Source organism: Solea senegalensis, linkage group LG1 (genome assembly GCF_019176455.1).
Source record: "Solea senegalensis isolate Sse05_10M linkage group LG1, IFAPA_SoseM_1, whole genome shotgun sequence".
NCBI classification, from domain to species: Eukaryota; Metazoa; Chordata; class Actinopteri; order Pleuronectiformes; family Soleidae; genus Solea; species Solea senegalensis.
Genome location: NC_058021.1, coordinates 35,283,127 through 35,298,521, shown reverse-complemented (window position 1 = coordinate 35,298,521; position 15,395 = coordinate 35,283,127). Strand labels below are relative to the sequence as shown.

General features: G+C 44.2%; 1 protein-coding gene across 1 annotated transcript; it reads right to left on the bottom strand.

The window, feature by feature from the left end:
- Window positions 1–8,225: 8,225 nt before the first annotated feature.
- On the bottom strand, window positions 8,226–14,967 carry nell3 (NELL (neural EGFL like) family member 3). Its single transcript, XM_044035534.1, has 4 exons — window positions 14,001–14,967; window positions 12,746–13,290; window positions 11,487–11,553; window positions 8,226–11,374 (listed from the first exon to the last, which is right to left on the bottom strand). The coding sequence occupies exons 1-4, from the start codon at window positions 14,695–14,697 to the stop codon at window positions 9,837–9,839; spliced, it is 2,847 nt and encodes a 948-aa protein (XP_043891469.1). The 5' UTR covers window positions 14,698–14,967; the 3' UTR covers window positions 8,226–9,836.
- Between the last annotated feature and the right edge of the window lie 428 nt (window positions 14,968–15,395).

Below are 15,395 nucleotides of genomic sequence, written 5' to 3'. Positions count from 1 at the left end.
TGAAATTGCCTAGCTCCCTACTGTCCAGACTAGATGCTCACTGGCCTATAGGTCATTTAAGTTTGAGACTCCTGCTGCTCTAGTGTCTATTTAGGTTTGAAAATAAAAATGTGCATTTATTTACCTTGTGGTAAATAATCTGTGCTGAAACGTACATTTTGCTTTGTATAAAAAAATGACCTTTTTCACAAAAATATGGCAGCATTGTTGGTTTAAAATAAGAAATTCTCTCAAAATCTAATAGAAATAAATCAGTTTATTAGCTAAATTTTAGGTTTTCTAGCGCAAACTATACCTGTCATGTACATCCAAACTGTTACTGCTCTCTCAGTGGAGTTTCAGACCAGTCATGGTCTGAAAGTCTGAAACAGGAACCTTCAGAGGTCTTGTGTAATAAGAGGTCACATTTTTGCCTTCTGGAATTGAAAGGCAGGGATTTCTCAGCTAAATTGAGGATTTAACCTGAAGCACATCAAGTTTTATGGAAACCAAACTGTTTGGGCACTGCACACACTGGTGCCCTGAGTGAGTCACCTGCCCAAGTTTGAAGTCAATTAGATTAGATTCAACTACGATAACTGTTCCTGTCAATGCACCAATATCAGAATCACCAGAACAAAATGGAAAATCACTCCGCAGTGACGAGCGAAAACGTGGCTGCGGGGATCTGTGTCTGTCCCGCTCATTAACGAGAAACACCGAGACTGAGACGTGATTTTCACTGTGCAAAATGAGTCGTCGTCCATTAAAGATCATGAAGGAATCAGCCGTGTGTAAACTCTGTGCATTCCTGTGTGTTGAGACGTTCACATCTAAATCCACTGTGGTAGCTCATGTCTGCAGGCTCGCTCTCTCTCTCTGCTGCCGTTATCTTTCCAAATCCAGAGTCCAAATATTTTCACCACTGCTGGCCTTGCAGAATAAAAAAAAAAGAAGAATATATGATTCAATAACCAGGTTTCTCAGATATGTTCAGTTGATCAGATCCACTCTCACGTGTGCAGTTGGTCGCCGCGGCGTCACCTGCACGATCTGCTCAGCGTCGTCTGCAGCAACGAAACACAACGTGAAGCACATGATCACAGGCCTCTAATCCACACACACACAGAAAAAGAGAGGGAAAGCCGCTCTGTCCAAACACCCGGGAAAATATGCAGTTACGAGGATTGTAGCAAAATGTGTCCTAAAGTTTAAGACGGCGGAGTTTAACTGTGATTTACGAGCAAAAACGAGCAGATGGTAAAATAAAGGAGAGAGAGAGAGACTCACCAAAGCATTTTGACAGAGAGGCCAAAAGGATTGTCATGCTCACATAAACAACTGAAGTCTTCCTCTGTGTGTGTGTGTGTGTGTGTGTGTGTGTGTGTGTGTGTGTGTTTGTGGGCGACTAAGCCGAGCCAGATGTCGGGCGTCCGTTGGAGTCGGTGTCGTTCACCTCGCCGGCCTCTGAGAACCTGAACTCTGCCTCGGGCCAACAAACACCAACCCCCAGAAGCTGCTGCTGGGGTCATCTGTTAGTGTTCGGTTTCACTCTCTGACACTGACCCTGTGAACACATGAAAGTGTGCTCGCCTCAGGGGAGAAGCCGCATGCTTGCTTCTTCCCCTCCATCAGCTGTTTTTGCAGGTCAAAAGAAACATGTGGAGAGTTTGGTTGAGGGTTTATCTTGAAGACCCAGCTCTTCCAAGAGCATCTTCTGCCCTAGCACTTACCTTTAACTCCGCCCCACACACACACACACACACACTTCTGTCAGTCCACTGTTCCTATCTCGTGGATTTTCTCTCCACTTCTACGTAGCGCATTCCTCGTTTGTAGGTCCCTTTGGATAAAAGTGTCTGCTAACCGCTTAAATGTAAATCGAACAGTGACCACAGGACGTTCAGTTATGTGAAGCATTTCAGTGAAGTTCCAGCTCATTGTTGGGGTTTTTACAAGCGTTCGAGTCCCTTTCACTGCTCTCACAGTGTCAACATCCTGCGTCTACTTTACTTTGACTTGAAAATGAACGTATGGTCAGGTTTCCAATGCAATAAAATATACATGCACACTTAAAAAGATTTCATTTTCAAGGGATTTTACACCGAAACAAACATTTCTGAAATGAAAAAAAATCATTTATTTCGTTTCATTCCCATGATCTGAGATACACTGAAGAAACGTCACGTGCAAAAAGTGGTGAAAGGTCAGGAGCAGAGTCTAAGGGTTGAAGGCCTGCTGTGTTGTGTCTTCTTCTTCTTCTTCTTCTTCAGCTCGGGGATCTTTGTCGTGGTTCTTCTCGTCCTCTAGTTTCCTCAGCAGGAGGAGGAGGAGCATAAAATGACCTAAACCTGTTCTTTTTTTTGGAGGCAGAAGGACATTGAATTTCTGAGGAACCACCAGGAGGATAGAATGTGGTTGCGAGCTTCGAACTGAGGAGGGTGTCCTTGTGCAGCCTGCTGTAAATGACTGGCAGAAGAAGAAGAAGAAGAAGAAGAAGAAGGAAGCAGCAGAGGGAGAAGAATCAGCAGCAGCAGCTGTTGTGGATAACAATACTCAAAAAAACACAAGAAGTAAGTCAATTGTATTTCTAAAAATATGTCCTGGAATGTTTGCCCTGATTTTAATCATTGAACAAAAGACTAAACACAGGTAACGAACGCTCGCATGAGGAGAAGAAGAAGAAGACGACAAACCCTTGACGACAAACCTTGAGAATCAACACAGTATCATGTGCTGAGCTAACTGTGCTAACTTAGTTAATGACAACTGGACACTGCAAACTTGTGATTCAGTGCAAACCTCACTCCTGTTTCTCTTGTTTATTAAGTCTTTCTTCGTTGTCAGCAGCTCCTCTGACTTCTCTGCATGCATCATGTTCTGCTCCAAACGCACCATACATGCTGTGTCTTTACATCTATATATGTATACCGTATACATATATATACAGTATACAGCAGAGCGTATGCAGAGTTCACCTGAAGTCTCCTGCTGGAGAAAGCAATGAACCTGCTGGACCACAGAGCGAGGGAGAAGCTCTGTGCTGCTTAAATATACATAGATATAGATTTTTATTCATCATCAGCACTTTGAAACGTCCTCCTCGCCGTGAAGACACGTCTCACTCCCGTGTTTCACACACAAACACACACAGGTATTGATGCTCTGGCGTTTCAGGCCGCCCCTGAACGCTGAGATGATCGAGGTCAGCTGAAGAACAAGAGAATTAAACGCTGCGCTCCTGGTGATCAGGGGGAATTTAGCAGATAGTGGAGGAAAAAACACAGATGTCCTGCACGATTAGTATTTTCAACGCTGGTGCGACTTCAGCATCGCATCAAATATCCAACAGAAAGCAACTGTGTACTTTTAAAGAGCTTTATTTTCCGTGACGTGCTGAATTAAAAGGCGGATTCGGTGGGAAACTAAATTGTGGAACTTTTCACAGGCTCCTCGATATGAATTCTGCTCTGTGTTTGCTGCTCACTCACTCACACATCACTAACCTCTCTAATGAGGAGTGAAACACCGGCACAGATGGCCAGAGGAGGACGACGATGATGATGGAGAAATCGTGATGAAATGAAAACGGAGAGGACGGACAGACGCTCGTCAGAGACACGGATAAGTAACATCAAGACACATTAGAGAAAGTTATTGGCCTTTTTTGTTTGGGCTCATTAACGCTGACTTTACTCACAACAAGTGACATAATATGTCCACCAGGGGCAGAGTCTGACAACAAATATGGCCAAAACCAATATCTGGCCCAGGAGATGTGTCTGATACTGACACCGATATCACAACCTCCAGTATCTACAGACACCGATGTCAGTCATTTTAGACCATTTATGAACGTATGAAGCTGTGAAGAACACATTTGTGCTGAGTCATTTCAAAGACATCGTTCTCCAACTGTGTTCATAAATATTATTCTCCCAAAAACAGAAGAAATAAAAACCCCACAACATGAGTCAGAGTGCGGAGTGAGACTGCTGGAAAAACCAGCATGGACCAGCATAGACCAGCATTGACCAGCGTAGACCAGCATAATGATCCTGGTGGACTAGCATAGACCAGTATAATGATCCTGGTGGACTAGCATAGACCAGTATAATGATCCTGGTGGACCAGCATAGACCAGTATAATGATCCTGGTAGCATAGACCAGTATAATGATCCTGGTGGACCAGCATAGCATAGACCATAATGATCCAGACCAGCGTAGACCAGTATAATGATCCTGGTGGACTAGCATAGACCAGATACTGTTCCAGTATAATGATCCTAGTGGACTAGCATAGACCAGTATAATGATCCTGGTGGACCAGCATAGACCAGCGTGGTGATACTGTTGGACCAGCGTGACCAGTATAATGATCCTGGTGATAGCATAGACCAGTATAGATGACCAGTCCCTGGTGGACCAGCATAGACCAGCGTGAGTGAGTATAATGATCCTGGTGGACCAGCATAGCCAGCGTAGTGTACTGTTGGACCAGCATAGACCAGTATATACTGTTGGCAGACCAGTATAATGATCCTGGTGGACCAGCATAGACAGTAGACCAGTAGACCAGTATAATGATCCTGGTGGACCAGCATAGACCAGCGTAGTGATACTGTTGGACCAGCGTAGACCAGTATAATGATCCTGGTGGACTAGCATAGACCAGTATAATGATCCTGGTGGACTAGCATAGACCAGCGTAGACTAGTATAATGATCCTGGTGGACCAGCACCAGCTAGACAGCACCAAAACACAACAAAATATGCTGGTCTATGCTTGCTTTTCTAGCAGGGGAAGCATGTGATATGTTGGATTATTTAGGTTTTCATATGTGATTTTGACCAGTATCGTGACTCTATTGATGAATGTCTGCTATGGAATCAAATATTTCCACAACTCTTTGACTGATTTTTGTGAAAAAACGTTCACGTTCATGACGTTCTTAAGTAGCTTAAAAATCAAACCTTAACCTTTAAATCTAGAGTCCAAAATAAATCTCAAATTTTCCTCAAACTAAAACATGAACAAAGCCTTCTGATGAACGGCAGTTAACGGAGTCATTCAGCCGTTCATCAGCGGCTTTCACCGCAGTCTTTACAAAACACTTGCTCACCTACAGGCATCCGACCATTTCACTGAAAACTTTGAGAATCCACGCTCCGTCAAACCCCAAAAGTACATTTTAAAAAACCTCCGGGATCAAACGTCATCTGGAATCTCACCAGCTCAGTGACGTGACCTCGTACTTATAACACAATTATCTCCTTTATTCAAGCATGTTTGTTATTCACTGTGTTTTCTCTGTGCATTACAGCATAAAGGAGAGATGAAAACATATTTAAATATGCCCAGGCCTATAAAAACCAGTAAAATGAGTAATTGCTGGCTCTTTTAGAAAAGAAAACAAACCAAAAAACCAAAGTTAACGTTTGTGGTTGCAGGCAAAAAAAAAAAAAAACTCACAAAATGAAAGAAACAGGAACTTAATGTCCAATTTAAAGCATCGGCTATGATTTATTCTCATAACAAACCAACATTCTGTATTAAAAAAGATCACCGTTGCAGGAGTTTTCTTCACACCCCATAAATTCTCTGCGTATCGGAGAGAAAACGCGACGTGACGGCCTGGACCACGTGCTCCAAACATTTCCCCCGCAGAAAAGGGAAAAGAGGCCTCGGCTCCGAGAGCGACATCCGCTTCTGATTAAAGCGCAGCCGACGCTGGCTTTGTCCTTTTTGTCAACATGTGAGCAGATCCCGGGCCACGACGCGGTCACGAGGGTCTTCACCTCAACCTTTTGACCGCCGGGAAAGTATCTAAGTCTGGATGTCTTATGTGCCGGACAGAGAGGACGTCTGCGATGTCGATGTCGCTGCTGGACGAAACTCCCTCGCATGCCGTCGGCTGTGAGTGATCTCCAAACACAACTCCTCAGAAAGCAAATAAACTCGCAGCAGATGCGGCGTGGTGGTGAATGATGCCTCGCTGCTCTGCCCCACGGACACGTGGAGCTGCACACCACCGTCTTCTGCAGTTTTCACAACACACATCGTGTCTGATTATAATCTCTCTGGATGAATATTTATCATCCGGCACACACACACACACATATGTCGTGATACAATGCTCCTCTCTTTAAAGCCGCTAATGGATCACATGATTGCGGTCTACGTAACGAACCCGGAGTTCGAATGATTAACCCGCTCCACAGCTGTTGTTTTGGTTTATTCCGCCCACAACTTGACTTTTTCAGTTAATGCTCACATAGCATTTTTTTTCCCCCCCAGAACGCATCTGTTTTCTCGCGCAGTATAAAAACCACCTGGGTTCAGCGTCCACAGCATTAAATGGCAGACAGACATAATAAGAAGCAACTAAAAGAGCCACATACTTTCCAACGGTGGAGACCAAGAACAGATCTAAAGGGAGGGGTGACATTGACCAGGAGGAGCTTCACATCTGCTCAATGCACAGATGATTACTGATTACAGAATGTTCCATGCGGGAATCTCTTCATGTTGCGCGACGTCCGATATTGCTGTTTGATTTTATAGGATCTTCAAATCCGCTTTGAGACTTCTTTTTGATGACTCATCTCAGGGGAATAAACCAATTATCAAGCACTGGAAGTTTCTTGCAATGAGGCAACGGATCAAAGTGTCTCCGGAGGCACTTGGGGAGACCGTCAGTGATCCGGAAAACGTACGCAGATTCACGGAAACAAACAAAAGTACAAAATCTGTATTTATAGCAATGAGTTGCTTTGCACTACAGTTTTCACCCATTCACACACTGCAACATTAAGTGTATTTGCTCATGAACATATATAGACTAGCAGAGCCAGGGATTGAACTCACTCACTCACTCACTCACTCACTCACACTCTCACTCAGTTAGACACTCACTCACCAAGTAATTCATTATTCCTGAACCTACACAGATATTTCATTTAGACCTGTACACATTCAAATTTATGTATAAAATAAAATCTTTTCTTCCTGCCAAACACGATACAGACTCTTTTCACAACCAGAGAGTTTAGAATGTGTCGGCACAAACGCACCTGCATTTATTTGTGAATACCTGTGACACCTAACTACGTATATACCAGCAACGTGCTAACCCTCTGTTTGTCATTGAGAAATGGGGTAGGTAGCGTATTTGCTGAGAGACAGCTGCAGCTGCTGGAAATAAAAGCTGACAACTGGCATTTGTCTGATCCATAAACAAAACCAAAAGAGGCCAAATTGCCCCTCCAAAAAAAAAAAAAGTAGAGTAAAGAGGAGGAAACAATAAAGTTTGGCAGAGAGTGTGTGTGACTTCATCAGCACAAGCCACAGCCCATTTGTTTCAATGTTGTTAATGTAGGAAATATTGATTAGAGGAGATTTAAAGACAAAGATTTCAACACACTCGCACAAACTCGGCCTCCTCTGGGTTCTTTTTTTTTTTCTTTCTTCTTCTCTCTTGCTCTGGTTTAATTCTCTCTCTGATGTCTGAACTTCTTCATGTGCTGTGGGTCTCATTTGATCTAAAGCGTCAGACATCTGGAGCACTGCTCCGCCGAAGAAACACCTGTTTTCAATTGCAGCAACCGACAGAAACATTTGATAGTTTCTCACAGGCAGACACTTTCCTCTCTCTCTCTCTCTCTGGCTCTCTTTCTCTCTTATATTATATCTTTGCGCTCTACCATCAGGCTATTTGTTATGTTTAAGCCAAAGAACTCGTCTCCTATAGGAACTAGATGGAGGAATAATTTGAACTTGATGAAGACCAATTGGGAGGAAAAACACAGTGTATGATTGTCCTGGTATCATGTCTGCTCTTTTGGCACCTTTGCTGCTTAGCTGGGCTGTTTTAAAATACGTTCAGTATGTTTGAGATTAAATTCAACAAGTAAATATGTGAATTTTAAACATTTACCCTTGAATTGAATGGAAATAATGGACATTAACTATAAAATTTTGATTGTCCTGCCACATAAAATCCACTATAAAAGTCATATAGCTCTGGAATGATGTAGCCGGAGAGGAATGCTTTAGGTGTGCATTATGCTAAATAAAAATATATAATCTGTGATCATTCATCATCTGCGATTGTTCACGGTAAAAACCACTGAAACTCTGAGTTTCCTGAGTTCTCCCTTTACGTTGACATATTTCTGGAGGAAGACCAACGAGGCACTTAAGCTTTTACAAGCTTGAGTGATTTTCTTTTCAGGCCAAAAGAAAAACAGTATATGTACATTTTATTTGGCATTGAAAGAGAATACATGCTTTGAGATTTCCACAAGATTCAAACAGGGAGACCGATCTCACACACACACACACACACACAATTTCATTACACATAACAAAGTGAAAATAAAGCTGAAGTTGTTCACTGCCAACTTTCAGAAACACTTAATTATTTCTAATTGTTGGGAAGACAGAACACACACAAAGGCAATTATAGGGTTGATATGCACAAGTGCAATGTTTGCACATTCCATAATACTGTTGCACTTGTGCAAATGCATGTATGATCACTGCATTCGTATCTCACTCATATTTGAATATCAACATTTACGACTCAGTGCGTTATACTACATACTGTATAGTAGGCATTCCATAATGTAAATACAAAAAGTCCTGCTCTAAGAAACGGCAAATAAATATCATTAAGTACAAACAAAGAGTCATATGGAAAGTTTACTACATTACATTAGTATATACCCTTCAGAGCATCAAAGGAATAGTTTAACATTTGGGGAAAATTTGCGGGAGACGTGTGAAACCACAGTCACTTCTCTTCAATCCTTTACGTGGGTGGTGTTTCAGATTAGCTTAGTTTAGCAAGAATACGTAGACAAACAAGTAAAGTCTAGTTGAGATTAAAACATCTTTTACAAGAGAGACCTTTACAAGATGGCAGCTTGTGCTAACAAAGTAGGTTAGCACATAGTTAGCATAACAAATTATGCTAACACATGGTTAGCATAACAAATAATGCTAGGACATAGAACAACAAATTATTTTAGCACATAGATAGCGTAATAAGTTATGCTAGCTCATAGAGTAACAAATTATGCTCGCTCAGATAGCATAAACAAATGATGCTAGCTCATAGATTTACAAATTATGAGCTAGGATATAGCATAACAAATTATGTTAGCTCCTAGATAGCACCAAGTTGTTTCTTTAAAAAAAAAAAAAAATCGAAAAATATGATACACAAAAATTACATTGAATAGAGTGATTTTATAGTGACGGACTAGCTTTTCTCTGTTTCCTGTTATGACAAGCTAACCTGCTATTAATTCCATAAACACGTAACTCCAGGATATTATTTTATTATTTGGTGAATTTTCCCAAAAATCCATTAAACTACTGCTTTGAAGGCCTATTGATATAATATAATATAAAATGTTGTTACATATATGCATATACTCAGGGTTGGAAGGATATACATATCAAAAGACTCATACACATATGCAAAATTAGGCATGCCAAAACGTCTACACACACACGCACACAAAAACACACATACACACACACACACACACACAAAGAATACACACTCAGACATTCAATGAAGAATTGGTCACTGCTCAACCAGCCGAAGTACTTCAAGCATAAGCAGTACTTGTAGCATTTCAATCAACAGATTTCACAATAAAAGTCAAGAAAGTGATACAAAATACACATTTAAAAACAACCAATGACAAAATATGTGAAATCAATGAAAACATTTTTCATCCACCAGTATTGTTCCATGATTTGGTAATTTGTTGAATCTGCTCTGCAATTCAATATTGTGCAAAAGTGTCCTTTTATTATTTCTTGGGTTAGATTTTTTTTGGATCACACAGAAACCCAGAGGATTGAAATGTTCGTGCCTCCCTCATGTGTTATCTGGTTCACTCGCCCACGGATACAATCCAGAGTAACAAACACAGCTGTGCCGTTCTGGACCTGAAACGAGGCTCTCAGCCCGATGCTGGCCCATTCACTCCCTTCAGGCATGTGTCCAGTCACCTGCTGAGCCACAGGACCTGCCTGTCCACTCGGACCTGGACCTCCTGCCTGCTGCAGGGTCAGTTTTACTACGTTACAGGAGTGGATCAGCTTCAGGTTGATGGCTACGTTTGCTGTCCCCTTCTCATGGAATATAAAGTTCTTCCGGCTGTTCGGCTCACCTGAGCGCGCCAGATGAACCTGCGGTGTGCCCGAACTGACTTTCTGGAACAGCAGAGGTTTATTCCTGACTGCTCCAGAGGGAAGTCCGGTCCTGGACACGGTAGCGGTCAAGGCTGACGACACCGCTGAAGGAATCCAGATTAGGCTTAGCAAGCTGATCCCAGTGCTGTCCCCAAAATAGCGGATGTTGCACTGGGAAGGAGATGTGACCTCGAAGCTGAGTGTGTCTCCGCTGTCCACGCTCACGGCGCCAGAGAGGGTGATGGATGTGTCCCTGTAGTTGACGCCTGTCTTGAAGGCCTGCATCACCTCCTGGCCGGTCCCATTGCGGTTAGTGTAGGCGATCAGGGAGAAACCCTCTCGAACACAGGTGTGGCCCATGGAGTACAGAGCCTGCTGGATGACGAACTTCACCACGCCACTTTCTGTGAAGCGCACGCCGCGGCTGTCGTGAGTCAGGCTGATCATATATGGGTCAGACACTGAGGTCAAGCGGAACGTTGGACGGTAGCTGGTCTGGTAGTGCACCAGCAGGGACATCTGTGCTGTCATAGCGACCGCTCCAGTGTCATGAGACAACCAGAGCAGACTTAAAGTAGGAGTGGTGACTTCGTACACATTGATATCCTTACTCTGGTTGCAGTGTTGATTGGGACTCTTCAGCAGGAGAGTCATGGTGTGATTAGGCTCCACCTCCACCACGCTGCTGACGCTGACGCCCTGAAAGTACTTCCCATCAGGCTGTTCAATGCGAACGCCACTGAGGTCCTGTCCTTCCTCCTCCTGGCTCCCGTTGAGCCTCATCCCCACCTGGAGGAAGTTCCTGCAGCTGTGCTTGATTGCAAAGTTATGATCCAGCCAGACCAGGCCGTGCTGCAGGAAAGTCACCTTCCCCGCCTCGTTGGACAGCAGACTGCTGCTCTCCTTCCCGCGGACGTTGAGCTGAAGCCCAGAGTAGATGTGGGCGCTGGAGGTCCTGGCAGAGGGAACGGCTGCTTTCGCCGCCCAAGACTGTGAAAGTCGGCTCTCTGACAGCTGGCTGCAGACAGAGTCAGTGACTGCCGTGCAGGGAACGACGACGGCATCTCCGTCACAGTCCGAACACGCCTGACACTCCTGCAACTCCTGGTTAAAGAAGTAGTCGTGACCACACAAGCCCGTCTCTGCCTCCCTCTCAGACACTCCCAGACACCGAAACCCTCCTGGGTAGAGAAGACAAAAACAAGCAGGCTTTATTCTATATACAGGTATATGATTGTGTTTATCATCGTAAAATCACTCTTTCATTTTGAAATAAGCTGGTTTTGAACTCACCTGGGGTGTTAAGACACTTCACTCTCTCTCCACAAATGTTGGGTAATTCAAGGCATTCGTCTCTGTCCTGGAAGATTCATATTTTCATTGTTAATACATTTTGAATATTAGCATCTGTGGCCATATGTCATTGGCCGTTTCTCAATACCCAAGTATGCAAGGATATACTTGTATACCTGGGGTGTACGACTGGAGTACATACTCGCCAAGTACAGGAGTACACAAGTACGATCATTGCAATTGGAACAGCAGCTACTTCCTTGTTCTACTGTTTGAATGGCGGGTCATTACCGCCACCTACAGCGTTGATACATGATCATGTAAAATATTTTTAATAAATGCATATATATTTATTTTTATTATGATTTTCGTATTTTAAATGTTAAATTTAAATATACATTAGAGTAGTAAATATGTCCTTAGCGTAGTAGTATAGTAGAGTAGTATATATATATATATATATATATATTCCATTCCTGCCAAACTATAAATACTATTTAATACACAAACCACATTTTTGAATTCTAAAGGACTCATTTGTCACCTCAAATGATATTTAAATTGCGGTCTGCAACGCGGAAAAACATTTATTTCAGATTTTGTGTGTTTTCCTCTGCCGATATGTTCCGGCAAAATGCATTCTGGGAAAATGCATTCATTCCCCAAGTACACTCAAGTCACCGCCCTTGGTCAAATGGAACACTTCCGGGTATAGGAACGGTACTATTTAGCCATTAAATTAGCTCGGTTTCCATTAAAATGTATTGCTAAGTTGATCTCTGTAAAGCAAATATTGGATGTTAGTTCTGAGATGATGTAAATAAAGAGTATCAGTAGCTGTTCATAATTTCTGGTACCATCGATTCTTTTTCCTTGCACTAAGTTGGAGTTTTCTGTGTTTCCAGTCAGGTGTGTTTATTATTCATGTGGAATTCAAAAATGCACATACAGTAATACTGTACCAGACTGATGGAAAAAACCCACCTACTCACGACAGTCTGTCCTCAAACCAGCTGTCGTTATGTTTGGGCATTGTTGGCATATGCTTGGAAAAAACCACAGACTGATATGATCATATGGCAGCTACAGCTCCCAGCTGAAACCCATTCACACTATTTTTGCAATTTGTTGAGCTGCAGATATCTGATTTGACGGCACGCCAACATGGGAGATCTGAAGGTTTCTCCATTTTTGAGAAGAGATGTATTTGAGGATGAAGCTTAAAGCATAAATTACATTTTTGTTTTGGGGTACAGTACCTGGCACATTCGATCTGCTGTGGGAGAGCACTGTGAGATCAGGAAGAAGCCTGGTGGACACATGGTGCACTTCTGACACCGAGGTGGGTCCCTCTGGAAATCACAGAACTCCTCTGATCCGCAGGGCGAAGGGCACGCCAGCAGAGGCTGAGGGACTACATCCATCACCTTTGTGTCCATGTCCATTTTGTGGACAGCATAGGACTTCTGCAGGTGGCTGCGGGCCTGGCTCTGCAAGCCTGCCAAGTGGTTCTCAAAGTAGCTCTGCAGCTCGGCCTGCAGGCCCTGGAAGGAAACCTGCTTCACCGTGTCAGAGAGGAGGCCATACTGAGCCTTGACCACGTCCATCTGCTCGTACATGCGCCGCTGCTGCTCCAGGATCTCGCGCTGCTGCGACAGTAACGCCTCCTGTTGGTCCGCAAGCTTCTGCTGAAGGTCACGGATGACCATCTGCTGGGCGCGCAGGGCCTCCACCAGCTTCTCCTGCCCCTTGGCCAGCTGGAGGTGCAGGATGAGGGCGTCTTCTGAGGGAACTTCATTCTCGCCTACAATGAGAATTAACGTTGCTGTTAAACACTGCAGTGAAGGAAGTGATTAAATTACAGCAGTTTGCCTGAATTTGGCAAACTGCTCACCCTGGGTGGCGTTTGGCCAAAATCAAAGCATGTCAACATTTTCTGGACAATTGAGAGTGAGACATTTGTCCAGTTCAGCTACTGTTGCTCACGCTCGGTGGTAATCAGTGAAATACCTGTGGAGTAATTGGTTGTGTTACTCCAACGGCCTTAAACGTACAAGAGACTTCAATGACGTCCTCGTTGGAAACCCCGTTTATAACTATGATAGCATGATGCAGAGAGTTTAAATTTGTATAATATATATTATATTTCCCAAACACGGCAGGGAACTACGGTGGCCTTCACGTACCGCAAAGGATCATTATTCTTCTTCATTTGCTCAGTGCTGACCACTTTATAAAGTTCATATAATAGTCTAATTCTAAGGCTAAATTACCCAAACCTTTTTGTTTTTATTTATTTTAAAGCCATTATCTATTTCACTTCTGACAAAAAACCTCCATTAAATGTCTCACACTGGACCTTTAATTGTACAAAACAGATGACCCCCCGCCCCAGAGTGCCCCCCATGTTCATATTCTTGGGCCCCCAAAATCCTTTAAGCGCCTCTGGATAGAAAAGTGGAAGCCTGTGATCGTCTAATCGCAACAGTGAAAATGATGATGATGATAACAGACCTGGCTTGATGTCACATGTGAGCTGGACACCCAGAGGCGCGCCGCCAAGTTCCGAGGAAGAATATCCAAACTCCGGGAAATCTCCCAGAAACTGCGCGGCTCTGTCGGACAGATGGACCGGAGGAAACTGGCTGGAGGAGGAAGAGGAGGAGACGCTCTCCTCTGAATCCGCCGGACAACCTTCTCCCTCACAGGACTTTGCGCGAGCTCTTGGTCGTATCCTCGCGGGTAGTCTGCACTCGATGCCTCGACAGTCTCGGGTGTCATTTACGGGCTGGAACTGCTTCACGGCAGTGGCGCAGCCCGCGCCTGTGCATCCCGCAGGTGGAGCCTCGGGCGCTCTCCGTGCGCCGCCGCCTCCGCTGACGCCTCCACTGCCGCTGCTGTCGCTGTGCCGCCCGCGGAGCAACTGCGCGCCAGGATACGCTTGCGCCGCAGCTCTTGGAGAGCTCGGATACGCGTGGTACTGGCTGCCAACTATCTGCGCCGCTCTCCCCTGCGCTGCTGTGGGGTTGAAATGCCGCGGCTGTCTGGAGGATCTGCCTCCCGGACAGTGCTCTCCGGTGCACGGTCTTGGATCGCTGGTGTCCCCGCCGGGGCAGTGCGTACCCCGGCAAAACTCTGCACCAGCACGCGCCGTGTTGCGCAGTGACAACCAGGGGAGCAGCAGCAACAGCGCTGGTGTCAGTAAAACCATTTTGGCATCAATATTAGATCCTTGGACGTGCAAAAAGGAAGACAAATATCTGGGAAGAATAAATGTTGTAATACAACTCTGATGGGAAAATAAATCCTCCTCTTCAGTCACAAGTAAAAAAATAAATAAAAGAAAATCAAACTTTCTCAGGCTTGATCTGCTGCTCCTGACTCATCATTACCTTCACAGACTGTCAGTGAGGAATAAAAACCTCAGACACAGAGTGTTCCTGCTGGCTCCCTCCATGCCTGAGCCACTCTGTGGACTCCTGCACTACAATGGCAGTATGTGGCATTCCTCAGGCTTAATTAGCATCAGGTTTCCCCCGCCGCACATTAACCCCTTCATCACCTTCCCCTGCGCATACAAGCTCACACAAAGTCCCCACTGAGGAGACAGTGGGCGAATTACAGGCGCCCATATTCATTTATGAATGAGAGTTTGTAACATTAAGGAGGGTTTATTTAATATTATACCAGGGGTCTCCAAGCTGCGGCTCTAGGGCCTCATGTGGCTCTTCAGCTCCTCTGTAGTGGCTCGTTGTAGCTTTGAAGAAGAAAAACAATGTTTGTTTGGATTTTATCTCCATGTTTTTTACCCTTTTTGGTAGAGATGAAGGTGTAAAAACTCACATCCAGTGTCCCCGTCAAATGTGATATTCCCCTCAAAGCCACTTAAATCAAGTTCCCAAAGATTGG

Coding starts and splice junctions, on each gene's coding strand:
- nell3 (XM_044035534.1), bottom strand. CDS start 14,697: ATGGTTTTACTGACACCAGCGCTGTTGCTGCTGCTCCCCTGGTTGTCA. Junction 13,291..14,000: donor CACATGTGACATCAAGCCAG/GTCTGTTATCAT, acceptor TTCTCATTGTAG/GCGAGAATGAAGTTCCCTCA. Junction 11,375..11,486: donor GAAGTGTCTTAACACCCCAG/GTGAGTTCAAAA, acceptor TTCTCTACCCAG/GAGGGTTTCGGTGTCTGGGA.